Source organism: Dreissena polymorpha, chromosome 4 (genome assembly GCF_020536995.1).
Source record: "Dreissena polymorpha isolate Duluth1 chromosome 4, UMN_Dpol_1.0, whole genome shotgun sequence".
NCBI lineage: Eukaryota > Metazoa > Mollusca > Bivalvia > Myida > Dreissenidae > Dreissena > Dreissena polymorpha.
In genome coordinates this window covers 131,808,520-131,833,389 of record NC_068358.1, presented here as the reverse complement: position 1 = coordinate 131,833,389, position 24,870 = coordinate 131,808,520, and the positions used below count along the sequence as shown (strand labels likewise).

Genomic DNA, 24,870 nt, shown 5'->3' with positions numbered 1-24,870 from the left:
AAATGTCAATGTGTGTTCAGTAGTGAAAGCAATTTTGTTATCCCCCGCATGTTATCCTGTTACATGTTTTAATAATGAATCAATTGGGACAAAAATGTTATTATGAATTATTTTATTTTTTTTATTCTTTTTGTTATGTTAAATTGTAACCTTGTTCAATCGTTCTTGCAGTCTATTTTCGTCGGGCCCTTTTTCACTCAGAATAATATAATTTGTTCAAAAAGCTTTATCCAAACTTGAGAATTTTAAAATCATACCCATTAATTTGATCAAAATTATTGGTATTTCCAACAACTGAGAGATTGATCACCAAAAACCAATATCTTGAGTCCTATCTAATGGTGTATAATCAATGTGTACATGGACAAGATCAGCAATAAACAACAAAATGTGAAATACTGAAGTCCCACATTTGACAGCTTAATGATGAAATTTGGTCTCCAATTTCCATCCCAACAGGGAGATTTGATGTAGAACATGTTTGTTGTGGCCCCCTGATGGCTCCCATGGAAATTTTGGAAGGATTGGAAACAGCAATCTAAATTGATTGGATTGAATCCTGCCCTGTTAGGAGAAATTTTGTTTTCCCAAATTTTTTTCATAATTATACAGTCATGTAGTTCATGTAAGCGCTGTATTTTAATGCCTAATAAGTTGATTTGATTGTTGATGCTTCATGAGTAATCCAAACATGACTTGTGTTTTAAGTGTGGTAATTATGTTTGATATATATCCATTTAAGGGTAACTTTGTGTTCTCCTTGAACAAGATCTAAAATGTGAAAGCCTGTCATGTATTAAATATCTATGCAAGGATTTACTATATAGCAGATTAAAGATTTTGCTAATTTCTAGATAATAATTCAACCCAGTGTAGAAATAGGTATGCATGTATTAAAATCATGAAAGAAAAATGTTCATTTTAGTATGTGAAAATATTACCGCATTGAAGTCCACTTTGACTGTTATTAACCGAGCTAGTCAGTTAATGACAGTGGTCTCTAACTATACAGACTACTATAATCTGAACAAAGTAAATATGCATAAATAATTCACAGAGAACTCCTGTAACACTTTGCAAGGTTAAATAAAGTCTTAGACACCTACATGATAAATATGGCTAGCAAATAAAATGTTCTGCATATAGAAACTATTGTTTGTTTTGAAAATTATTCCTAACAAAAACTTAAACATAGAAAATAAATCGTATTCAAAGTTTCAATTAATTTATCAATTAACATTTTCATCATTCGCATTAATTCTTTAATTTGCATTTATATTTATATTAAACAATGGAAAGAATACGATTATTTAGTTCTATAAGTGATATATTTATGATTAATTTACATAAATAAGAATAAAATTTTATTTGAAATTGTACGCTTACATTGTTTAATTGTTTCATGTCAATATGTAAATTTAGGTATTAATACTGAATTACATTTATTCATTAATTTGCATATTAACATTGAACAATGAAAATTATAAGATTTATTGACCAGGTTATATATTTATAAATAAATTATATAAATAATTACTAAATTTTATTTGAAATATATGCTTGAATAAAGACAAGGATAATTTAAGAATGTGTCATTAATATATTTTTTCAACAAAATAAAAACTTTAAAAAATAAGGATAACAGTTTAGACAAAATATAATATTTAAAAATAGCTCAAGAGATTTTGCATAAAAAATCCAAGGGTTTACAGTGAAAACTGTAGAGCTATCGACATGTCAGTGGCTTACAGAGATTTCCTTGTGGTATATCTACAGAGATCAAACATATTAAGAGCTTACATTGAAAATACCAGGCTGTGTGTCCAGTTATCAGGGGCTTAGGTTCTGATTGTAAATAAATTGCAATTCTTTCACAAAAATTATCAGAATAGACATTTCTTTTACAGACTGGATAAAATAAGGCTATTGTGTTGAAATATAACGTCTTTCTGTTACATTCAAGATACAATAACTTGGGAAGATTTCCATGACCATTTTAATGAGGTTAATATAATATTGGCTATTTATTCCGAAAGTGGACAAATAATCGGGATTTCATGGTATTCCTATAAATTAATTAGATATATGATCTTTCTGACAAAATATTTAACATTTCAGCAATCTTGAATAATTTTAATATTAATGTTGTCCTGATATATTATTTTATTTTGATACACAAACTTTTGAAATATAAAGTATAAAGCTTGGTATTTGTTGAGTAAATCTTTTTAAAACCTGACCTGTGATGTTTCTAAAATGACATTTAAATGTGTAATTACATGTAATTGGCATCCAAAATTGTGATAAAAATGTCTACTAATGTTTTAGCCCTTGTAATAATTATATATTTACACCTTTTTGATGAAAATGTTTTTCAAAGTTCTTGAAGTTTGAAATAGTAAATACAAAATGGTTAATTTTGTGCATTTTCTGATGAAAATTACTATAATTACTTGTAAAAACTGGAGAGCATGAACACCTGAGTATTGCATAACAGGCCTTTGTTTGGAACTTGATAGTTTTTGATAGCTCAGAGTCCATTCTTGGTCACCGTATCATTTATATATTTACTTGAGTATTTAAATGTTACACAGCTCAGTAAATAATTGGAATCTTGAGTGTAGATATGGAGCTCTGCAGACATGATAAATTGCCAAGATATTGTTTGTATTACTTTAAACATTTTTATTGGGCCTATACAGACCGTTTCTTAAGCAAATATTGTCTGCAAGTTTTATTTGAATGAGGAAATCTGTGCAGATAATGACTGCCTGAAATATCAGTATGGACTGATAGGGTTTTGTGTGTGATTATATGCTCAAATTAATTGATTTTTGTGAAATATTTATTTCGTCATTGAACAAACACACTAATATTCTGTTTCTTCTTTTACAACAAATGTATGCAGATGGTAAGGTGTTAATTCAGATCTCTTTAAAGCTTCTTTGCAATCTCGATCTGTCAATCTCTTCTATTTCCTTAACGCCACTATTAGACACTGTTTTATTAATTTTGAGAAAACCCCTCAGAAATTAGCTATAATAGTTTTTGGGATCAAAGACTTTTCTTCTGTGTTTGACACATATTGACTTGCTTTTTTTCACATCTGCTTGTCTTTATTAAAAATGTTACTGATTATTAAAAAAATCTTTAAACACAAATATGAACATGGAAATAGTGCAAGTCATCTGCATTTGAACAAATCAAATAAACCATTATTCTGTGCAAATATAGGGATATAAAGTGTCAAAAATCTAGATTTTCGTCTAAACCTTTGAGATTAGATTGTAAAATATTTTACTTATGGTTAATAGTTTTTTTCAAATGAGAATTACATTTAATAGATTTGTTTTCTTTTTATGTCATTGAATATTGTAAATATGTAGGAATATCCCATATATATCTCTATAGGTCAGTAACTAACTCAGCAGTGAAAGAGAAATAACTCTGTAAGGAAATCTATTAAATTTTGCTATAATTTAATTCAGTCATCAGATCATAAAATCATTCATTATAACTACTCAAACTTTATTTGTGATTTTGTTTCTCTTATTTTAAAAATCTACTAATATTTACATTGATTATAATTATGTTTGTTAGTTTTTTTGTTTTTTTTTATCATACCGGGTATTAAATATTTTGGATTTAAAAAATTATATATCAAAACATAAATTAGACCATCTTTGCTGTTGTCTTATTGTTGGCCAATTATAATCACAATTCAGTTAAAATTATCAGAACAGCATATGCCAATTTTAAATGTATAAGCTTCGTTTTTATTATGAAATCTTCTAGTACTTTTTAGCTCACCTTAGCACATAGTGCTCAAAGTGAGCTGTTGTGATCACACTATTTCCGGCTTCTGTTGTCATTTGGTGTGGGTCGTCAACCTTTAGTTAGCATCCCTTCCAGGGGTATCATTTTATGCCTTAATGGATTTTGAGGTATTAAGCATACCTGTCAGTCAGTTTGTCTGTCCATCTGTACATTCGTACTTAGATTCTGAAGCTGGTTGTTTGAGCTCCTCTTTAACCCTTTCAGTGAGGGAACCGAATTTTGAAGGCCTTTGCAAACAGTTTGGATCCAGATGAGACGCCACATAACATGGCGTCTCATAAGGATCCAAACTGTTTGCTATTCTGATAGTATTTTTTGAAAAAAATCAAAGAAAATGCTAATTTTATAAATTCAGCAGACGACATTTTAGCAGACGACAAATTTCCCAGCATGCAAAGGGTTAACTGCTGTCTCTTTGCCCCTTTAGAGACCACATTTATGACTCATTCTTGATGAAACTTGGTCAGAATTTTTACTTTGACCATGTGAAGGCTATGTCTGAATCTGGGTCAAGTGGGGTCAAAACCTAGATCCCCAGGTCAAGTATTCAACTCGGTGGGTGTCTGTTAAATCAGGTGAGCTTTAAAGACCCACCAAGGTCCTCTTGTTTATTTATCATGTATGATATATGTGTGTAGTGGCAAGTGCAGATGTCCCAAATTGTGTAGCCAGAAATCCCACTGTCTGTATAAAGATTGTGTAAACAAGTTATTATTATGTAGTGTGTAGAAAAAAAGTCTTTAGAAATGTAGAGATGTCATCCGCAGTAGTTTGTGTATTGTTAAATGCCCCAAAATACAATACATTTTAGTATTTCATTTATAGTTTTAATAATAGGTGAGATTTTAAGAAATTTGAATATTGTTCAGAAAAAAAAAAGAAATTAAAGAACCAAGTTTACAGACCACCCAGAATATATTTAAATGTGTTTATTTTTCATCAGTAAAATACAATTAATTACCTTTGTAAAATTCAAGCACGAAAAATAAAATTATCTAAAAAAATATTTTCAAATGTAGTCTTTATGAAAGGTTCTATTCATAGTTGTTTCCCTTTATAGGTAATGGCCGCGGCAATACAGGCACATGCACAGTGACGATTTTCGTTGAGGATGTGAACGACAATCCTCCAGTGTTCGATGGAACTAGTTCATATGTGGCCCGCGTCAGCGAAAATCTTCCACAAAATGCAACCGTGGTCACGGTGCATGCTTCGGATTTGGACGAGGGGGTCAACAAGCAGATAGTGTAAGTGGGAATGGCAAACACTCTTTTGAGGTCTGTGAGTTGACGACTCTGCCATATAATTGTCTATCAGAAACAATGGTTAATACCCGCCCCCTGATATATACCTTAGTGGGGATTTAGTATCTTTTAAGACATTAACATGATTGCTTTTTTTTTTTTTTAGTTTTGTATAAATCTATAAAATAATCTATGTTTGCGCACAGAAGTTTTCACAAATAATTTATAAATACTAGAGACATATGGGCTTCTTTAAGACATAAAGTCTGTTGCTGTGTTTTAGATGGGGGCAATGCTTGACTCAGTTCAAGGTGTAGAACTGGCACATTACATAGATATTTTCTCTGTCCCAGTTAAAAGAATCGTATGTGTAGAGATTGCACCTATACACTTATTGTACCCTACCAGACTTCTATGAATTTATATGGAATGACAAAGCATATTTACAGCATAGCTCATGTTTACTTTATTTGCACAAGATGAACTGATTTCTACTCAATAGCCTCCTGTCAGATTAAGTTTCAATTTAAATGTATTTGTTTAGTGCATTTGGAGACACTCAAATTTGATATTTCGTTTTTATTTGCCCCGATATTTGATCACCATCTAACTGCCAGCCCTATTGCAGCTTATGGTGCTTGAAAACGTTCAATGTTTAAAGTGGTTGGCAAATTTGTTCGGTGAAAAACAGGTGAAGATTTACAGTGCTGTGTAAATTTGTCTTGATATGTACATTTTCAGACAATATATTATACTAAACTGTATCTGTTTCCTGTCAAAGTGACAGAAATATGTTAGATCCCAATGAGTTATCTTTCTAAATAAGAACTTGGCCCAGCCTTGTTTCAGACGTTTTTGTTGTTGCAAAAATTGGTGAATGCGAATTGATGAAATAAGGGCTGGGTTTTAGCTTTGAAGTCCTTGTAGTAAGCTTTTAAACAAACTGTCTTGTTCATTGCAAAGGTCATGGGTTTATGTGAAATCAAACACAGTTTTAATGTTACTGCTTTTGGGGGGTGGGTGGGGTGGGGAAGCATTGCAGCACATTGAATGAAACATGTAAACATGTGAAAAGATAAATGATTAAATGCACTATTTATCATAAAATAAATTGCCATACTTAATATGTTTCTATGCACGTCTTACAGGTACAGCTTGAAGGACACAATGAACGGGAAATTTGTGATATTTCCAAACACGGGTCGCATAGCAACCCAGGCAGTGCTAGACAGGGAGCAGGTGCCTGACTACACGCTGGAGGTGGTTGCCATGGATACCAGTCTTCTACCCCTGTCCAGTACAACAACGGTCCGTGTGTATGTGGAGGATGTGAACGACAACAGTCCATTGTTCGGACAGCAGAACTACTCTCGAACGTTGGCACTTCCTGTTAACACTGGTACGTTCATTGTCTTTCACTTTCTCAATTACAATTTCTCATGCTTAGACCTGAAGTTTTGTGTATTATTTTTATGTTTTATCATAATGTAGAGTCAATTTACGAAATATATGTTTCTGTCTATAATCAATTAAACTAAAATTTGTGTGATATAGTATTTTATCCTATATGCTAACATTCTAATCCTTTCTTAATTTTTCAGGAGCCTTCATTGTTGGTGTAACAGCGACAGATGCTGATATTGGCAACAACAGACTGCTCAGATATTCACTAGCCTTACCTGATGCAGGGAACTTCAATATAGACAATAAGACAGGAGTGATCACCGCGAAACAAACCCTCAGTGCTGGCACCTACAACATGAATGTGATAGCCAGTGACATGGTAAGAAAACTAATATGAAATGCAAAAAGAAGTCTTATGCCATATATGGCCAGTGTAGCTAGAGCTTGCGCATTCTGGTCAGAAGCTGCCCTGTCCGCTATAAACGCATGCAAGGTCTAGTGGACTGGATAGCTCCTGACCAGAATGTGAGAATGCATATGGCCTGAGACAAATTTTTGAATTTTATGAAGCTCATATAGTGTCAAGTAATAATTTTAATAGTGTTTAGTTGAACCTTTTATTTCAATGACTGGAAATACCAATTAGTTTACTTAATATAATTTTCATATATGATCAGTATTGGTAATATACCTGAGGTATCTTTTTTTGGTCAAGTAGAATTTTTTAATGTAACTTATTAACTGCTGTTTATAGAAAAAATTACATGATACAATCAAGCATTACATATTTCTAATAAACTATTTGCAGTAAAAATACTTGCATTGAACTTCTCTCAATATGATCACAGTACGTATATCGTCCCTTGTCTTTACAGGCTATTCAGCCCTTGTCAGCGACTGCCCAAGTGACTGTGACAGTCTCGAGCTCCTCAAGTGTTACCCCTCCCACGTTCAACACAATCGCAACTGGCATCAACGTGACAGAAAATGTGTCATCTAACCAAACTGTCACCATGGTCACTGCTCAGTCATCAAACGGCGCCACAATAAACTATGCGATCGCTGGAGGGAACATAAATGACGCGTTTGGAATCGAACGCTCAACAGGGCGTATTTACTCGGCAGGAACCATTGACTATGAACTTCTCCAGGAATATCATCTTTGGATTGAGGCACGTCAGGATGGGAATACCCCAGCAACAGCTTTTGCAAAAGTCATGATAAAGATTGAAGATACAAACGACAACAGCCCCGTTTTCTCGTCCACACAGTATGACATTGATGTGATGGAAAATCGGGGTTTCGGTACCTCTATTTATACTGTCAGTGCCACTGATGCAGATTCTGGAGTCAATGGCAATATAAACTACATTTTATCAGGCACAGATGCTCAGTACTTCAAAGTCACATCTTCTGGGCAGATAAGAACATATACAACCATTGACAGAGAAAAAGTGGACAAGTACAGCTTTTTAGTGATTGCTACAGACCAGGTGAGATGTCTATTCCAACTCATGAGATTCCAGTATATATAAATATCTTCATGTAAAAAGCATATTAAAAGCTTTCTTTAAAATTGATTGAAACACAATTTTGATGCAAACATTTTCTGATACATATTGTTATTGGGACTTAATGGGGATGTAATTTTATTAAAACCAAATATCCTTTATTTAGGTGATTTCTCGTTCAATTGTTGATAATATTTTGTGAGCAATACTTGTAAGAAAAGCACTAAAAAGAGGATGACAATGTTTCATTGTACAAGCTTGTTCTGGAAGAACTGGGCTTAATGAATGTGAGTCTGCACAGGCTAATCAGGGACAACTCTTTCTGCCTAAACTGAATTTTCACTTAGTAAAGACATTCTTTAAACAAAAAATAATGTCCCAGAACAACGCTCATACATCCGCGCTATTGTGTTTTTTTAGGGAAACCCTGCAAGGTCTTCAACAACCTCTGTGAGAATCACCGTTCTGGATGAAAACGATGAAAATCCATCATTTGCTGAGCATTTCCGAGTAAAGATCCCAGAGAACATGCCAGTCGGCAGCTTTGTAATACGGGTGACGTCCACAGACAATGATATTGGTGAGAATGCCGTGGCCACCTACTCCCTGCCAAACAGCACCAACGGGATGTTTGCTATCGACGGTCCCAGTGGCAACATAACCCTGCTGAAACCCTTGGACGCTGAAACCGTCTCCACCTACACACTCCGTGTAAGGGCCACTGACAGTGCCCATGATGTCCTGGGTAATGTCCAGGTTGATATTGCGGACGTCAACGACAATAGCCCCGTCTTTCAGCCTCCTTACTCATTCAGCTTCAGTGAAATGATGCCAGTGGGTTCCCAGATAGGTTATCTGAAGGCTTCGGACGCGGACATCAGCTCCCCAAACAACCTTTCATACTTTTCGCTGAAGCTGTCTTCCAGTTATTTCAACCTGAACAGTACATCCGGGCTGTTGACCTCCCGAGAGGTCTTGACCTTTGACCCCACGTATGACCTCACAGAGCCGCCAAACAGACATAAGCTGATAGTGATTGTCCAGGACTTAGGGACGCCTGTGAGGTCTTCAGAGCAGCTTATATTCATCAATGTGATGGACTTCAATGATCACGCTCCGGTATTTGATCAGCCCAGGTATCGCAGTGCAGTTCCGGAGTCAACAGCCATTGGGAACAGCATCATCACTGTGAAGGCCAGGTATTGACTCGGTGCCTCCTTGTAACACTTAGCAGTCCTATCCTTCTAAAACGGAAAGTGTCGTCTCTTATAACCCTCTGATAATATGGGACAACAGTTTAGGCCCATGCACGTCTAACCACATATGCATATTTTACATTGTTTGTAGTCTATTAAAAGATCAAATTAAATAAAAGACCTCTTAATTGATTCAAGCTTTTAATGCTTCATGTCCAACCCTTAGATACTGATTAGCAGCAAACAGCATACGATCTTAACAGGCTACGAGTAACTCGCAGGCTGTTCAGGTTTTATGCTGGTTGCATAAAGCCATTTTCAGAGTGTCTTGAGTGTTAAAGGGTTAACAGTCCGAACCTTCGAAGATAACAAACTTCTTGATATTGAATTTAAAGAATGTAATTATTTTGTGAATTTTTTTCGAATATCAATCCTTAAGAATATTGAGATTGATGCATTGCAAGGAACCGAAATGTTTAACAGGCTGTTCATCTCTTAACACTTAATTTTCTGACGGTGGAAAAAATAATCCTGTAAACAAAATTGTAAACTCATTGGGTGTGTGTAGTTATTAAAAACGAATGTTTCTCATTTCCCTTTGTCAACACCTAAAATTTGTGAGTTTTTTTTCCATGAAGTGACCTGACACTTGTTGCATCTATTCATCTATTTATTGTTGCAGAGATGAGCTTGACTATGGGGTGAATGCCCAGTTGGAGTACTACATTCAGTCCGGCAATGGAACTGGCCTCTTCTCCATTGACAGAGTCTCTGGTAAGTAACTCACTAGCTACAGCTGTATTGTTGTGAATTATGTTGGTTATAAATTATGGTGTTCTAGTTTTATAGCTTTTAGTATATATTGGTATATAGTGAAATATATTACAGAAATACTTTCTTGCCATACAAGCAGGTTACTGAAAAGGATTTTGTAAAAAAAAAAGACTTTTCTGTAAATGGATATTCTGTTTAGTAGCCATCGAAGAGATATTGATATTTTTTTAGTATGCAGAAAAGAAAAAGAAGAAAACATATTTTTGATAAAACTGGTTTACTTTGAAATAAACTGATCTTCAATATAGCAGCATAGTGTAGACTTAAGTAGCTAACTGAGTATTTCTAAAAGAACAAAATTTGACCTGCAATAATCTGTTGTATGCTGTATGGGCCTAGCGTAGCTCCAGACCAACATGAGCTCTGTCTGATCTTGAGCTTCACTGTCCATTACAAAGTCAGGCAAGGTTTTGTTGTCTCAAAAGAAGACATGGTAGCTCCACTACCAGACTGTGCGATTACGAAGGTTGGTCTTGAGCTACGATTTGCCACATACGACCAAAAAGACCATTTTCCCATGAAGCAGTTCATTGGACTGTTTTTCCTTCCTTTTACAGGTATTGTATCCGTGAACAGCAGCCTGTCAGGCAACAAGAACCGAGAGTACCAGATTGTGGTGAAGGCCCAGGACAAAGGTGCCACGCCCCTTTCTGCTGTGGTACCGGTTAATCTTGTTGTTACGGACACAAACCTCTACAATCCCCAGTTTGTGGCCCCAGTCAGCCGTCAGATCAGCATTCCTGAGAACAAAACTGTCGGCTCCTTGATAGAAACCTTTCAGGCGCGAGATAATGATCTGGGATTGAATGGTGAGGTCGAGTATTACATATCACAGGGAAATGGAGACGATCTGTTTGAACTGCACCCATCTTCAGGTGATCTTAGAGTAAAGAATAAATTGGATTATGAAAAGAAGAAGGATTATCAGCTTGTGATTACAGCAAAAGACAAGGGGTTGATTCCTTTAGTAACACCTATTGATTATCTGGTGAAGCTTGAAGATGTAAATGATAATGACCCGCTGTTTGCTTTATCAATGGACCTTGCTTATGTAGAAGAAAACTCTCCCCGCGGTAAATCTGTGTACCAGGCTAAGGCAGTGGATGCTGACACTGGGGGAAATGCTTATATCGAATATGCGATTGTGGAACCTGTTAATCAAAATACTTTCCAGATAGACTCTACGACCGGAATCATCACCACTAAAGGAGATCTTGATTATGAAACCAAACAGAGGTACACGCTGACGATAATGGCGTCCAATCGCGATGCAATTCACAAGAGCACCATGACTCTAGATATCAACGTGGAAGGCGTCAACGAAGACGTACCGCATTTCACTCAAGATGTGTACCACTTTACAATCAGTGAATCTGCAGTGGTCAGCACATCTGTCGGACGTGTTAGGGCGGAGGATACTGATGCAGGGCTCGATGGCGTGGTCAACTATTTTCTCATTGGGGACAGTAACACAAAGGGCTTCAGAGTTGATCCACGAAATGGTGACATTCTGGTTTCCGGCAAGCCTGACTACGAGTCCTCACCGAAAATCACTTTGAAAGTGTTGGCTAAAAACTGGGGCAGCGTAAAAGGCAATGACACAGATACTTGCTCGGTGGAAATCATGGTGCAGGATGCGAACGATCCCCCACGGTTTACGCAGACCATCTACCAAGCCTATATACCTGAAGACACTAAAAGTGCTGATGTTACGATTACCACCGTGTCTGCCACAGATTCAGACTTTGACATAGCCGACAAGAAGTTCAGTTACAGGATTCTGGCTGGTAATGTCGGAGGAATGTTTAAGATTGGAGCCAATAGCGGGGTGATTTCAACGACTTCTGCTGTCAACCTTGACCGAGAGACTGTGGCCATATACAACCTGACAGTGGGAGCAGTTGACACAGGCTCACCGCCAGAAACAGGCAAGTATTTGCATCTGGCGTTCTGCTCTAGTATATGCCTTTTGTGTAAAAAAAAATTATTGTAATGTTTGGGTGTACTTGATTATTTTATTATAAAGTCATGAACTATTCAATAAGAATATGTAATAAAGATCAGGAATTGTTTGTTTTTGTAATATATTATTGCATTACTGGTTAGTAAACATGATCCAGATGAGATGCCTGGCTTATAATATTTGAAAGTTTGATGTAGCATTGAATAATAATGTGACCAAATCTTTTAAACATATTTTTCTGTGTTGTTTCTTGCAGGATCAGCCACAGTACAAGTGAACATCCAGGATATCAACGACAATGGGCCATACTTTGTGGAATTCACTGCTGGTGTATTGGAAAACCAGCCCCCGTCCTTCTTAGTAACGACCTTAACCCAGTACACTCGTGATGCTGACAGCCCTAGCAACCAGGGACCATATACATACAGCACAAAACCAGGGGGTGACAACGCCTACAATTTTTTCACAATTGCTCCAAATGGTGACGTCAAAACAAAGAAAATGCTAGACAGAGAATCACTCGACAACCAGTTTACCATTCCTGTCCTGGTCAGTGATGCCGGTCAGATGACTTCTACCTTGACATTCAAGGTTGTTGTCCAAGATGTTAACGACGTTCCTCCGAAACCACGTTTTTTCTATCTTTACTTATCAATGTATGAAGGCCTGCTGCCCACTAATGCTGTCGCTGATGTTCGCCCCCTGGATGATGATGAAGTTGGGACATACTCTTGCACATTTGATGGCAACAGTAATGCGGACATTTTTACCATTCCAAGTGCTTGTAACTTGATGATTAACGGGCAGCCAAATGAAGCGGAATACCATCTTAAAATCAGTGGTGGGGACGGTGTAAATGGTGCGGTCACCTACGATGTAAATGTCGCTGTAAACAAGTTCAGTAATAACACACTGGAGCACTCAACCATAATGCACATTGTTGATGTAACACCAAAAGATTTTATGAAGTCATATTACACAAAATTTGTGGCCGCCCTGAAGAGCAACCTAGAACCCCAAGATAAGGTTGACATCATTGGTCTGACTGGTCTGGAGTCTGAGGGAGTCCTCATTTACATGGTTATTTCCAATGAAATTGATAAAGATTTGTACAATAAAGAAGAAGCAATTGGAAAATTGCAAAATTCAAAGGCTTTCATTGAGTCCGAAATACAGAAATTTATTGCTAGTCTTGATTACACAGGTTGCCGAAGTAACTACTGCAAGAACAATGGCGTGTGTGCTGGCCACATCACTGTGCAAGAAGCAAATCACATCGCAGATTCAGATTTTTTTGTATTTTCAAACCCTGCTTTCCAGCAGGAGTACTACTGCAAATGTGTGCCAGAGTTCACAGGTCCAGATTGTAGCCAGCCAGCAAGCCCATGCGGCGATATCTTCTGTCAGAATGGTGGCGTCTGCAATTCGTCTCTAAACAAACCAGTCTGCAGCTGTCCATTGACATGGACTGGTTCGAAGTGTGACCAAGACGTCAACGAATGCAGGACTCCCGGCTTCTGCAAAAATGGTGGGACATGCATGAACACCATTGGAGGATTCATATGCAAGTGTGCGGAGGGTTATTTTGGAAAGCAATGCCAAGATGGGGATAATTTCTGCAAATCCAGTCCATGCAAAAATGGCAAGTGTCTGAACCAGCCAGACAAATTTGTGTGCCTGTGCAACTATGGCTTCTACGGCGACACCTGTGACAGCTCCAGCCTAGGTTTCTATGAGAGCTCCTACATGGAATACCTGTCCATCAAGTCACTCTCCTCCATCATGGTGGACTTTGCAACAAAGAGCAGTCGTTCCCTTCTGCTGTACCAGTATGCAAACACTGAGTCAGCTCAGTTCCTGGCTCTGGAAATTATCAGGGACATGGTTGTCTTTTCCTACAGAGCTGCAGGGGCTTCCCAGCCCCTACGTCTGTCTGTGACCAAGGACACCAGCACTGGAGGCTGGTTCAGGGTCAGAATCACGGTGAATTCAGAGGTAAGTTGGCAATTTAACACTTCATATCTTGCAATTATGTCCAGTTACGCAATTATCCAGTTATTGAAGCTCTGCAATTTGGATCGCATTAACGAAAAAAATCATGATATTTAAGTACACAGATCCATCAAATATTAAGTTGTTTTTTTTTAATGTGCACTATGTTAGGTCTAATTATATTCTTTGCTGACAACTGCGTTAATATAACAAATGATTTTCAGTTTCAGACAGTGCGAATGTGGGTGGACAATTGCCCTGAAGACCGGGTGGCCTGTGATGAATGCCAGACTGGATCCTCCTGCTACAACATGTCTTCAGCAGCCCATCCATGGTAGGTGGAAACAGTCCTGTTCATATTGCTATAACATATCCTCCACAACCAGTCCATGTTAGATGGAAACTGTCTATGATATGAATGCCAGACTGGAGCCTCCTGCTATAAAATATCTTCCACAATCGCCATGGAAGGTGAAATCTCTCTTGGCATGATCTTTGTCCGTTTATTCATTAAAAACAAATTGATTTGAGTTGTTTTTTAGGTTTTGTTATTTTTAATTATGTCCCCCACTATAGTAGTGGGGGACATATTGTTTTTGCCCTGTCTGTTGGTTGGTTGGTTGGTCTGTTGGTCTGTTGGTTGGTCTGTTTGCGCCAACTTTAACATTTTGCAATAACTTTTGCTATATTGAATATATCAACTTGATATTTGGCATGCATGTGTATCTCATGGAGCTGCACATTTTGAGTGGTGAAAGGTCAAGGTCAAGGTCATCCTTCAAGGTCAGAGGTCAAATATATGTTGCCAAAATCGCTCATTTTATGAATACTTTTGCAATATTGAAGATAGCAACTTGATATTTGGCATGCATGTGTATCTCATGGAGCTGCACATTTTGAGTGGTGAAAGGTCAAGGTCAAGGTCATCCTTCAAGGTCAGAGGTCAAATATATGTGGCCCAAATCACTTATTTTATAAATACTTTTGCAATATTGAAGATAGCAACTTGATATTTGGCATGCATGTGCATCTCATGGAGCTGCACATTTTGAGTGGTGAAAGGTCAAGGTCATCCTTCAAGGTCAGAGGTCAAATATATGTGGCCCAAATAGCTTATTTTATGAATACTTTTGCAATATTGAAGATAGCAACTTGATATTTGGCATGCATGTGTATCTCATGGAGCTGCACATTTTGAGTGGTGAAAGGTCAAGGTCATCCTTCACAAGGTCAAGGTCATCCTTCAAGGTCAAACGTGATATAGGGGGACATTGTGTTTCACAAACGCATCTTGTTACTTATAATTATTAAACTGCTATATACGGTTTTGATGCTAATTATCCCCGCCATAGGCGGAGGGATATTGTGTTGGCGTTGTCCGTCCGTCTGTCTTTCCATCCGGCACTTTTGTGTCGGAGCCATATCTTGGAAGTGCTTTGGCGGATTTCATTGAAACTTGGTATGAGTATATATATGGATAAGAGGATGATGCACGCCAAATTGCATTGTACACCATCTGTTAATAACGGAGTTATGGCCCTTTGTATCTTTAAAAAATGTTTTTTTAGCCAAGTGTCAAATACAACACTTTTGTTTCCAGAAGCATGTTGGCGGGGGATATCAATTCAACGAATTTGCTTGCTCTTGTTTAGTTGCTACAAATTACAACTAAAATTAAATATTATTGAAATTTTAACATAATTTTTGGCAGTAATGGTAATAACTTTTGTTGAAAGTTGCTGATTGCAGATTTAAATTAGATGTTGGCCTTTGTTACACAATCTATAGAAAAAAATGCATGCATCTTTTTAGAATGTCTTTGCAGGTGATCTTTACTTTTAAATTCAACAGTGCCACAATACTTAGCACAACATTTGTTCTTAGCATTAAATGTACAAGTTTTGTAAAAATTCAGACTATCCACATGAAAAGTTAAAAAACATAACAAGAAAAGTTCTGTGATATGTTATTTAAATGATTGGCAACACAAATATTTACTGGAAAACTTCAGTTGACACTAGTAGTATAAATACGTAGAAATGACAAGCAATACTCATAATAGCCCAGTTTTACATGTAAGTTTCTAACATTCCATCCCCATCTTCAGACTATTGTTAGACATTCTTCTGCAGTAAATGGCACTTGTGAAGTTAAAAATGATGCAAAAATACAAGCCGTCACAGTACTCCAATGTCACATGAGTTCCCCAAAATTCCTCAGTAGTTAGGTTACAATCCACTCTGTTTGTTTAAGACTTGCTGTGGATTCATAGCATCAAAATGTTTTGTTTCACCTTTGATCCATATGGTTATGACATGTGTGATTCAGTGAACATTTATCTCAGTGTTTTTGTGAGTTAAATCCATTTTGGTTACTTCTCAGACTTGGGTTTAGAGCACAGGGTATATTTAAGGATTAAGCTGGACTGAAGGTGTGCTTTGAAAGACATTATAGATAATAGCCAAGTTTTGTGGTTGAATGATAGAAATTTGTTCAGACTATTTAAACATGTCACATCTTAAACAGTAGTTGTAATAAATTGATGTATTTTGATTAAGGTCCTTGTTTTGTTGAAACAAATTATGTTCATGTGTTTGACACAGCCATTAAATATCTGTCTTGGTTAACAGATGTTCAGTATTAATGGATAATTATTGAAGTCTTGCATGTTATTGTTTTTTACTGTTATATTTATTGTTTTATCCCTAACGATCAAAATTGTTAGATAAAATACTTTGTAAGAGAGGAAACAATTTCTGGTGTGATTACTCCATAGATAATATGATACAATTAATATTTGTGCATCTTTAGGCATAAACGTTATGGAAAATCCTATGTCAATATAATAATGCATTGAACTGGAATAGTTTTGTTATCTAGCTGGTTTTTTGTCTGAAAATCTAATTATGTTTAAAATTAGGGTAGACAAAAAATCTTCAAAACACCATGATTGCTCTAAAAATAAAGATACATAAAAATATTCCAGAAAGAGTGTCAATATAAACCTATTGTCTATTGTATGACGTTCATTTATGTTCAGTGTTTAATTTATTTTCTGTAGGGAATTGAGTTGTTTTAGGATATCAAATTACAACCGTCAACCATTTTTTACATATAATAATTTATATAGTAATAATTTCTATACCTGTTACTTAATTATTGCATAAAAATGTTAATATATTTTTAAATCCACAGGTCTGCATCCGGTAGCCACACATTGATGATTGGCGGCGTGCAGTCCATTCAGACGATTCTGAACCGAACTGGACAAGTATCCACGCACGATTTCATAGGCTGCCTCAAGTCCATGAGCATAAATGGTGAAAATCTCCTGAAGCTGAAGAGCCTGAGAGAGAATGGGATAAAACAGACGTGCCCACGAACCAGCGCCACCGATGTTTGCCAGGGTTTCAGCTGCCAGAATGGGGGTCAGTGCGTGCCTGAGTGGACAGGACCAGTGTGTCAGTGCTCCCCGGCGTTCATGGGCTCACGCTGTGAGACAGGTAAGTGTACGCAAGAAGCTCTGCGCCATATGGCATCATTAAAGCTCTGGAATACTAGTATTCAGCATTGAACATGTTTCTATATTAAACAGTTTGACAATATTTGTCCATTTTAAAACGAATTTAATTAGTTTGTATATAATTATCTTTGTATAGTGAAACTTTCAGATATATTTACAAACCTCTCATTGGGAGTATCCATCAATTTCACTGATATGTTTGTTAGATTCAGCTGCCAACAGCTAATGGATCCATTTCTAACAAAAAATCTTCAAAGTAAATAAAATAAATATTTAAGTGAAAAGTCTAATGTATTAAAAAGTAAAATGTTATATTTAACAGCACTTAAGCCTATAGGAGTGGGCCCTGATACCTTCATAACTGTAAGGATGCGTGAGGGAGCCAGGCGTGATGCCCTCCTGGACAGCGACGGCAACCGACGCCGACGGGCCCTAACCACCTCAAGTGTAAAGATTCGCTTCCGCACCATGGCAAAAAATGGGTTGCTCCTATATGCAAACACATTCGCTGGCCGACGATTATGTGTTTTGTCTGTAAGTGTCAGAGATGTTCTGAGTTTGTAATTTTTGGGACATTTCCAAAAAAATCAGAAATATTTTGTTGATTTGTATGCCACCAACATCTTAGTCGCCAAGAGGCTATAGAAATTGTCCTGCCCTTTTGTTCTTTCATTCTTGCATTCTTTTGTTAACAAGAGATAAACCCATGATGATATGTTTTTATAACATCCATTATGCTTTTGGATTTTGGACTTAATTCAGAAGTACCAAATTATTGGTTTACCCAAAATGATACACTTGTTATAACATAAATATCACATGCTTCAAAGCTTTTATTCTTGAATGGATAGTTTTCACCTTGATATGACTAACTGTTGAACTTTGACATATTCAAATGGGCAAATGAATCAATACTGAAAAGGCTTCGACTGGAGGCCAATGTATTTTTAAATGCAGCATCTTGTTTTTTTATGACTTCAACAAACTTATCAATAAAAGGATTGTAGACGAAAGAACACTAGTCTTTTTCTCTATATTTAATCGGCATGACATTCTCAATATTTTATCTACTTTGTAGAACACTTATTAAGAACATATTTTAATGAATAATGGGAGATGAAGTTTTTGGTTTGAATGTCTTTTAAATAAAGTAATACTCTCGACAAAACTTTAGGACCATATTATAACTTTGCTTCCAGGTCTTTGATGGCAAACTTAAGTTCACAGTGACTCAATATGGTGGCTCCAAATCCATAACTGTAGATGACGTATCGGTGTCAGATGGAAAGTGGAGAAATGCTACAGTTGTATTGAATGGTAAGTAACCATAGATGAACGAAATTAAGAAAGTACCTGACAGAAAAAACGGAAAAAATATTGCTTACAAAAAAAAATACAATCATAAATTCAATGAAGTCAGGTAATGAAACCTGTCTTATTAATTTAGTCAAGGGAAATGAATGTCATATACTGATACACCTGTTTAAGTAAGCAATTAATTTTATTATTTTGCTCAAGATGCTCTCCAATTGTGTGTAGATTTAAGTGAGATTATAAATAATTGTATCAAATGTTTTTTCCTCTATTTTCAACAGGAGGGGAAGTAAACCTGTCCCTGGATGGCAGCTCCAGTAAGTCTCCCATTGACATGTTCGCATTTACTTCCCCTGATGTGGAGACCCTCACGCTGGGTGGCGCTCCGTCCACAATCACGGTCGAAAACCAGAACCTCAAGGACTTCCCAGGGTGCCTGTCTGCATTTGAACTTGATGGTCAACAGCTGCCATTAATTGGGGAGACTGCAAACTATGTGATAACGGCCTCTGAATCAATCGACAATGGATGCTCTGACCTCTGTACCAATGCCTGTGATGGAGAATGCACGATACAAGGGGAGGCAATAGCCTGCGCACCCAAAGCAGATGCGCCATTAACTGTTGGGATCATAGTGGTGATTGTGTTCTTTTCGGTCATTTCTGTAGTCATAGTGATCCTGTTGGTGGTGTTCAGGAAAAGGGGAGCGCAGTGTTTGAAGGGGACAAAGGCAGCCAGGCAGAACGGATCCCTGGGTAAAGGGGCAAACAGCAGTGGGCATAGCAATCAAGATTCTGGCTATGGTGAGAATAACATTGATCAGCTTATCATCCGAAACCACATCAATCAGGAATTGGCTAGCAGTGGTTATCAGAGACACATGAATGGTCATCTGGTGCAGCCTGATATCATTAACTCAGAAATAGGGCGAACTCCAATGCCTCTGGATTTAGAGGATGGAACTGTGATAATTGACAATGCCAGTGATGTGACCCATCTAAGGGACCTGAACAGTGAAATGCCGGTGCTGTATGACCTAGATAATGCAAGTAGCATAGCTCCGTCAGATATAGACATTGTTGATCATTATAGACACTTCCATGACAACGGCGGCAGACAACGCCGGAAAAACAAGGCTCATTCAGATCATTCCCATCATTCAAAGCATTCTTCCAAGCATGTAAGTCAAAGTAATCATAGTAACCACAGTCATCATTCCCACGGAGTAGCTAGAGACAGTCCGAACATCTCCAGTGTTCCGTTTATGAACAATCTTGCCAGGGACAGCCCCGTGTCGCGCAACAGTCCGATCAACCAGCTGTCCCGAACCAGTCCAAATGTGCGCCAGAGTCCGTTCACTCACGTAAACATGGTGCGAGGTCACAATATGCCTGTCACAGATTTGAACGGCGGCAGTCGAACAACATCTGAGCACAGCGTTGCTAGTCATAGGAGTAAAGCATCGAACTCCACCCCCAACAAACCTCGTCGTCAAATGCTGCCTAATGGACAGCCAAATGGTAATTTATTGAACCCCAATTATGAAAATAGTAAATTTTTAACTAAAGAAGAAGTGGACAGACTTAATGCAAGACCCAGGCAAAGTCCTGCTAGTCTCATGGAGGCTTTTTCGACCTCCAGTGAAAATAATACTCGTCAAATGAAAAAGCCGTTGAAACATTATCAAGATACAAATGTTCTGTTAGAACCACCAGAGTCGAGTTCTGATGGCAGTGCTAATGATTCCTTCACTTGCTCAGAATTTGAATATGAGAATGATAAACCAAGAAATGATTTTGATGCAAAAATATTCTCCAAAATCAAGGAAGAAAATGAACATGAAGATGGTGCTTATCATAACAAAAACTTTAAATCCGATGGTTTGGATTCTGGGGGTAACTCGTTTTCCAGCACTGAAAGGCCACCTGAGGAAAATACCCTAGGACAGAGTACTGGGAAGAGTGTCAGCAACCCATTCAGTTGGGATGATTTATTGAACTGGGGGCCTAAGTTTGAAAAGTTGGTGGGCGTGTTCACAGATATTGCAATGTTACCAGATGCAGAAAGTGCCGACTTCAGTGAAGTCGAAGGGAAATCCACAGACCGGGAGGAATATGTCTAATATTTGTTGACTTTTTTATGTTATTATAATTTTTTTATATTATGTGATACTTTCAGTCTTGATTTTGCTGTTTTAAAAATGAAATTCTAGTAAATTTGTAATTAATTTTGTACCAGGTTATGATTTTTTAATCATTTCAGTAATACTTTTTCCACTGAATTTTTCTAATTTTGTATTTTAATAGTTTTCATTATAATTAAATATATGCTCAGGAAAGAACACATTTGATGCAATTATTTTGTACAAAAATTTTGATAAGTTAAGATTGTTAGCAATTGTAATGGAGATGCATCTGCAAGGCTTTGTGGATAACAATGTAAATAAAGTTTTAATTCAGAATTTGTATCATATATATCAAAATTGTAAATATTTTCTTTTGCCAATTGTTATAATAATGAAAAAAAATGCAGCAATATCATAACAATATGCAGTATATTGTTATAAATGCTAGTTGTATAATATTAACTTATATAAGTGCTTTATTCTATAGAAACATTAAAATTTCCTAGCGCATTATTAATAAATTAAGTATAAAAAAAAACAAATATTTAGATTTTTTTGTAAAAACCAACCATTTGCCATTTTATAGAATTCAACACAAGTAATTGTTTGAAAAAAAAATTGGAACACAATAATTTGTCTTTTAGAAATTTTTTGATAATGTCAATCAAAGTTCATGTTCAAAAGATCTTTCGATTGAATGTGTTATGCATCTTGTTATTGGCGTATTAATGTTGTTGTGTTAACCAGTATTACTTGCTGTTTATGTAACTTATTCACTAGCATAATCATTTAGTACCACCGTTGTCTTTGTTGTACATAGGCAGTTGTATATAATGTCCTGCCAAGCAGGTTTGGTGGCGAGATCATTTTATATGAGCATTATTTTAGATAGGGAAAACTAGCTCATTGTGAGGAGGTATTAATATGCTTTCAGCGTTTGAATCATATTTGTACCATATTTGTTAGTGATATTTCCTTAAACAATGAAAGCTGAAGGGGTTATTTTACATGAGATTGATTTTTGACATGCTGAAAGTGAAAATGTATTGTTATTAACTTGTTTATGTTTCTGTGGGTGAGGAACACAAAACAAAACTATTGTTGATTAATTTGTGCTACCCTCTTATTTTAAGACATTCCATTTTAATATTTGTTGACTGTGAAATGATGTCATAATTCATTGTATTGGCTTGTTATAAAGGATTTAAGTAATAAATAGTGGATAGAAACTCAAATAAATGGGCCGTGCTCTGTGAAAAAGGGATTTAATGCATGTTCATAGTGTCGTACCAGATTAGCCTGTGCAGTTTGCACATGCCAATCAGGGACGACACTTTCCGCTTTTATAATATTTTCTAAGTTTCATACCTGAATAGCCTTGCAGTCTCTTGGACGACACTTAACACATATACATTAAACCCCCTTGCAGTCTCTGGGACGACACTTAACGCATATACATTAAACCCCCTTTTCACAGAGCAATGCTAAAATGAAATGAATATATGTAATGAAAGAGGACAAATAAAGTGTTATGTATTTTTATTGATTATATTAAAATGTCAATTTGTCAGTTCTGTTTAATTTTCAGGTAAGAAAACTATGCAATAACTGCAATGCCTCTTTTTTTCAAATCCATCTTTTGATCATATTGTGTCATCGTTTCACTTCACAATTTTCCTTCACCCATTTGTCATTCAAAATGTCACTATGTATTGTTATATAGATCTGAATATGTTTATTTAATTATATTTTGTCTACTGTTCTGTAATATGGAACAATTATCATTTAAATATGTTAATTTGAAAAATACAAATAAAAATAAAATTTTGCAAAATAACTGTCTAGTTGTGTTATTTAGTGTTAATTTTTATGACAAATAAATACACGATATTTGTTGATTTAATTGAATGATCAATTTGAGTGGTTAAAGAAAAAATATTTTTACCTGTGGCAGATCTTCTAGTGAAAATATACTTTTTTATGGACAAGAGTGAAATAAATATTTGATCATGCACCAAAAGTAACCAATGTTCTATAAATGTTTATAGCTTTAAGTACCATAATACAAAGATATGTTATACACTTGCGTAGTATTAGGTTGTTTTGACTTTTCTTTCACTTATAAAATTCTCTATAAACATGTACTGAAATAAGCAAAAACAAGAGCTGTCACCATAGGATGACTTATGCCCCCTAAAAACGCTTGATAGAAGTTATGAGCTTTTTTCAAAACCAAAATGCAGATTTCGAAACCTAAACGCGGACCCTAAGTTCAAGGTCACAGGGGTAAAAATACACATGCATACCAAATATGAAGGTTATATCTGAAGGGACATAGAAGTTATGAGCATTTTTCAAAACCTAAATGCAGATTTTGAAACCTAAACGCGGACCCTAAGTTCAAGGTCAAGGTCACGGGTAAAAATTGTTGTGCATATGGAAAGGCCTTGTCCATATACACATGCAAACCAAATATGAAGGTTATATCTCAAGGGACAAAGAAGTTATGAGCATTTTTCGAAACCTAAACGCAGATTTTGAAACCGAAACGCGAACCCTAAGTTCAAGGTCAAGGTCACAGGGGTCAAAATTTGTGTGCGTATGGAAAGGCCTTGTCCATATACACATGCATACCAAATAGGAAGACTATCCCAAGGGACATAGAAGTTATGAGCATTTTTTGAAACTTACACGCTGATTTCGAAACCTAAACGGGGACCCTAAGTTTAAGGTCAAGGTCACAGGGGTAAAAAATTGTGTGCGTATGGAAAGGCCTTGTCCATATACACATGCATACCAAATATGAAGGTTATATCTCAAGGGACATAGAAGTAATGAGAATTTTTTGAAACCTAAACGCAGATTTCGAAACCTGAACGAGGACCCTAAGTTCAAGGTTAAGGTCACAGGGGTAAAAATTTGTGTGCGTATGGAAAGGCCTTGTCCATATACACATACATACCAAATATGAAGGTTATATCTCAAGGGACATAGAAATGATGAGCATTTTTCAAAACCTAAACGCAGATTTCGAAACTTAAACGCGGACCCTAACTTCAAGGTCAAGGTCACAGGGGTAAAAAATTGTGTGCGTATGGAAAGGCCTTGTCCATATACACATGCATACCAAATATGAAGGTTATATCTCAAGGGACATAGAAGTTATAAGCATTTTTCGAAACCTAAATGCAGATTTCGAAACCTAAACGCGGACCCTAAGTTCAAGGTCACAGGGGTAAAAAATTGTGTGCGTATGGAAAGGCCTTGTCCATATGCACATGCATACCAAATATGAAGGTTATATCTCAAGGGACATAGAAGTTATGAGCATTTTTCGAAACCTAAACGCAGATTTCGAAACCTAAACGCGGACCCTAAGGTTAAGGTCACAGGGGTAAAAATTTGTGTGCGTATGGAAAGGCCTTGTCCATATGCACATGCATACCAAATATGAAGGTTATATCTCAAGGGACATAGAAGTTATGAGCATTTTTCGAAACCTAAATGCAGATTTCGAAACCTAAACGCGGACCCTAAGTTCAAGGTCACAGGGGTAAAAAATTGTGTGCGTATGGAAAGGCCCTGTTCATAAACACATGCATACCAAATATGAAGGCTATATCTCAAGCGACATATAAGTTATGAGCATTTTTTGAAACCTAAACGCAGATTTCGAAACATAAACGCAGACCCTAATTTCAAGGTCACAAGGGTAAACATTTTTGTGCGTATGGAAAGGCCCTGTTCATAAACACATGCATACCAAATCTGAAGGTTATATCTCAAGGGACATAGAAGTAATGAGCATTTTTCGAAACCTAAACATAAAGTGTGATGGAAAGACGGTCAGACAGACAGACGAACAGTCAGATCACTATATGCCCCCTTTTCTTCGAAAGGGGGCATAAAAATATGTAATGGTTATAT

General features: G+C 36.5%; 1 protein-coding gene across 1 annotated transcript in view; it reads left to right on the top strand.

Moving 5' to 3' along the window:
• LOC127876532 (cadherin-related tumor suppressor-like) overlaps positions 1–22,780 on the top strand; it is an 89,421-nt gene extending 66,641 nt beyond the window's left edge. Inside the window, exons 7-19 of the mRNA XM_052421823.1 lie at positions 4,898–5,084; positions 6,230–6,480; positions 6,683–6,864; positions 7,361–7,978; positions 8,417–9,195; positions 9,875–9,966; positions 10,584–11,954; positions 12,246–13,984; positions 14,206–14,315; positions 17,177–17,484; positions 17,827–18,038; positions 18,704–18,821; positions 19,100–22,780. Of these exons, the coding sequence (XP_052277783.1) occupies positions 4,898–5,084; positions 6,230–6,480; positions 6,683–6,864; positions 7,361–7,978; positions 8,417–9,195; positions 9,875–9,966; positions 10,584–11,954; positions 12,246–13,984; positions 14,206–14,315; positions 17,177–17,484; positions 17,827–18,038; positions 18,704–18,821; positions 19,100–20,940 (7,808 nt within the window). The 3' untranslated portion in view covers positions 20,941–22,780. The remainder of the gene's footprint in view (positions 1–4,897; positions 5,085–6,229; positions 6,481–6,682; positions 6,865–7,360; positions 7,979–8,416; positions 9,196–9,874; positions 9,967–10,583; positions 11,955–12,245; positions 13,985–14,205; positions 14,316–17,176; positions 17,485–17,826; positions 18,039–18,703; positions 18,822–19,099) is intronic.
• The last annotated feature ends 2,090 nt before the right edge of the window (positions 22,781–24,870 follow it).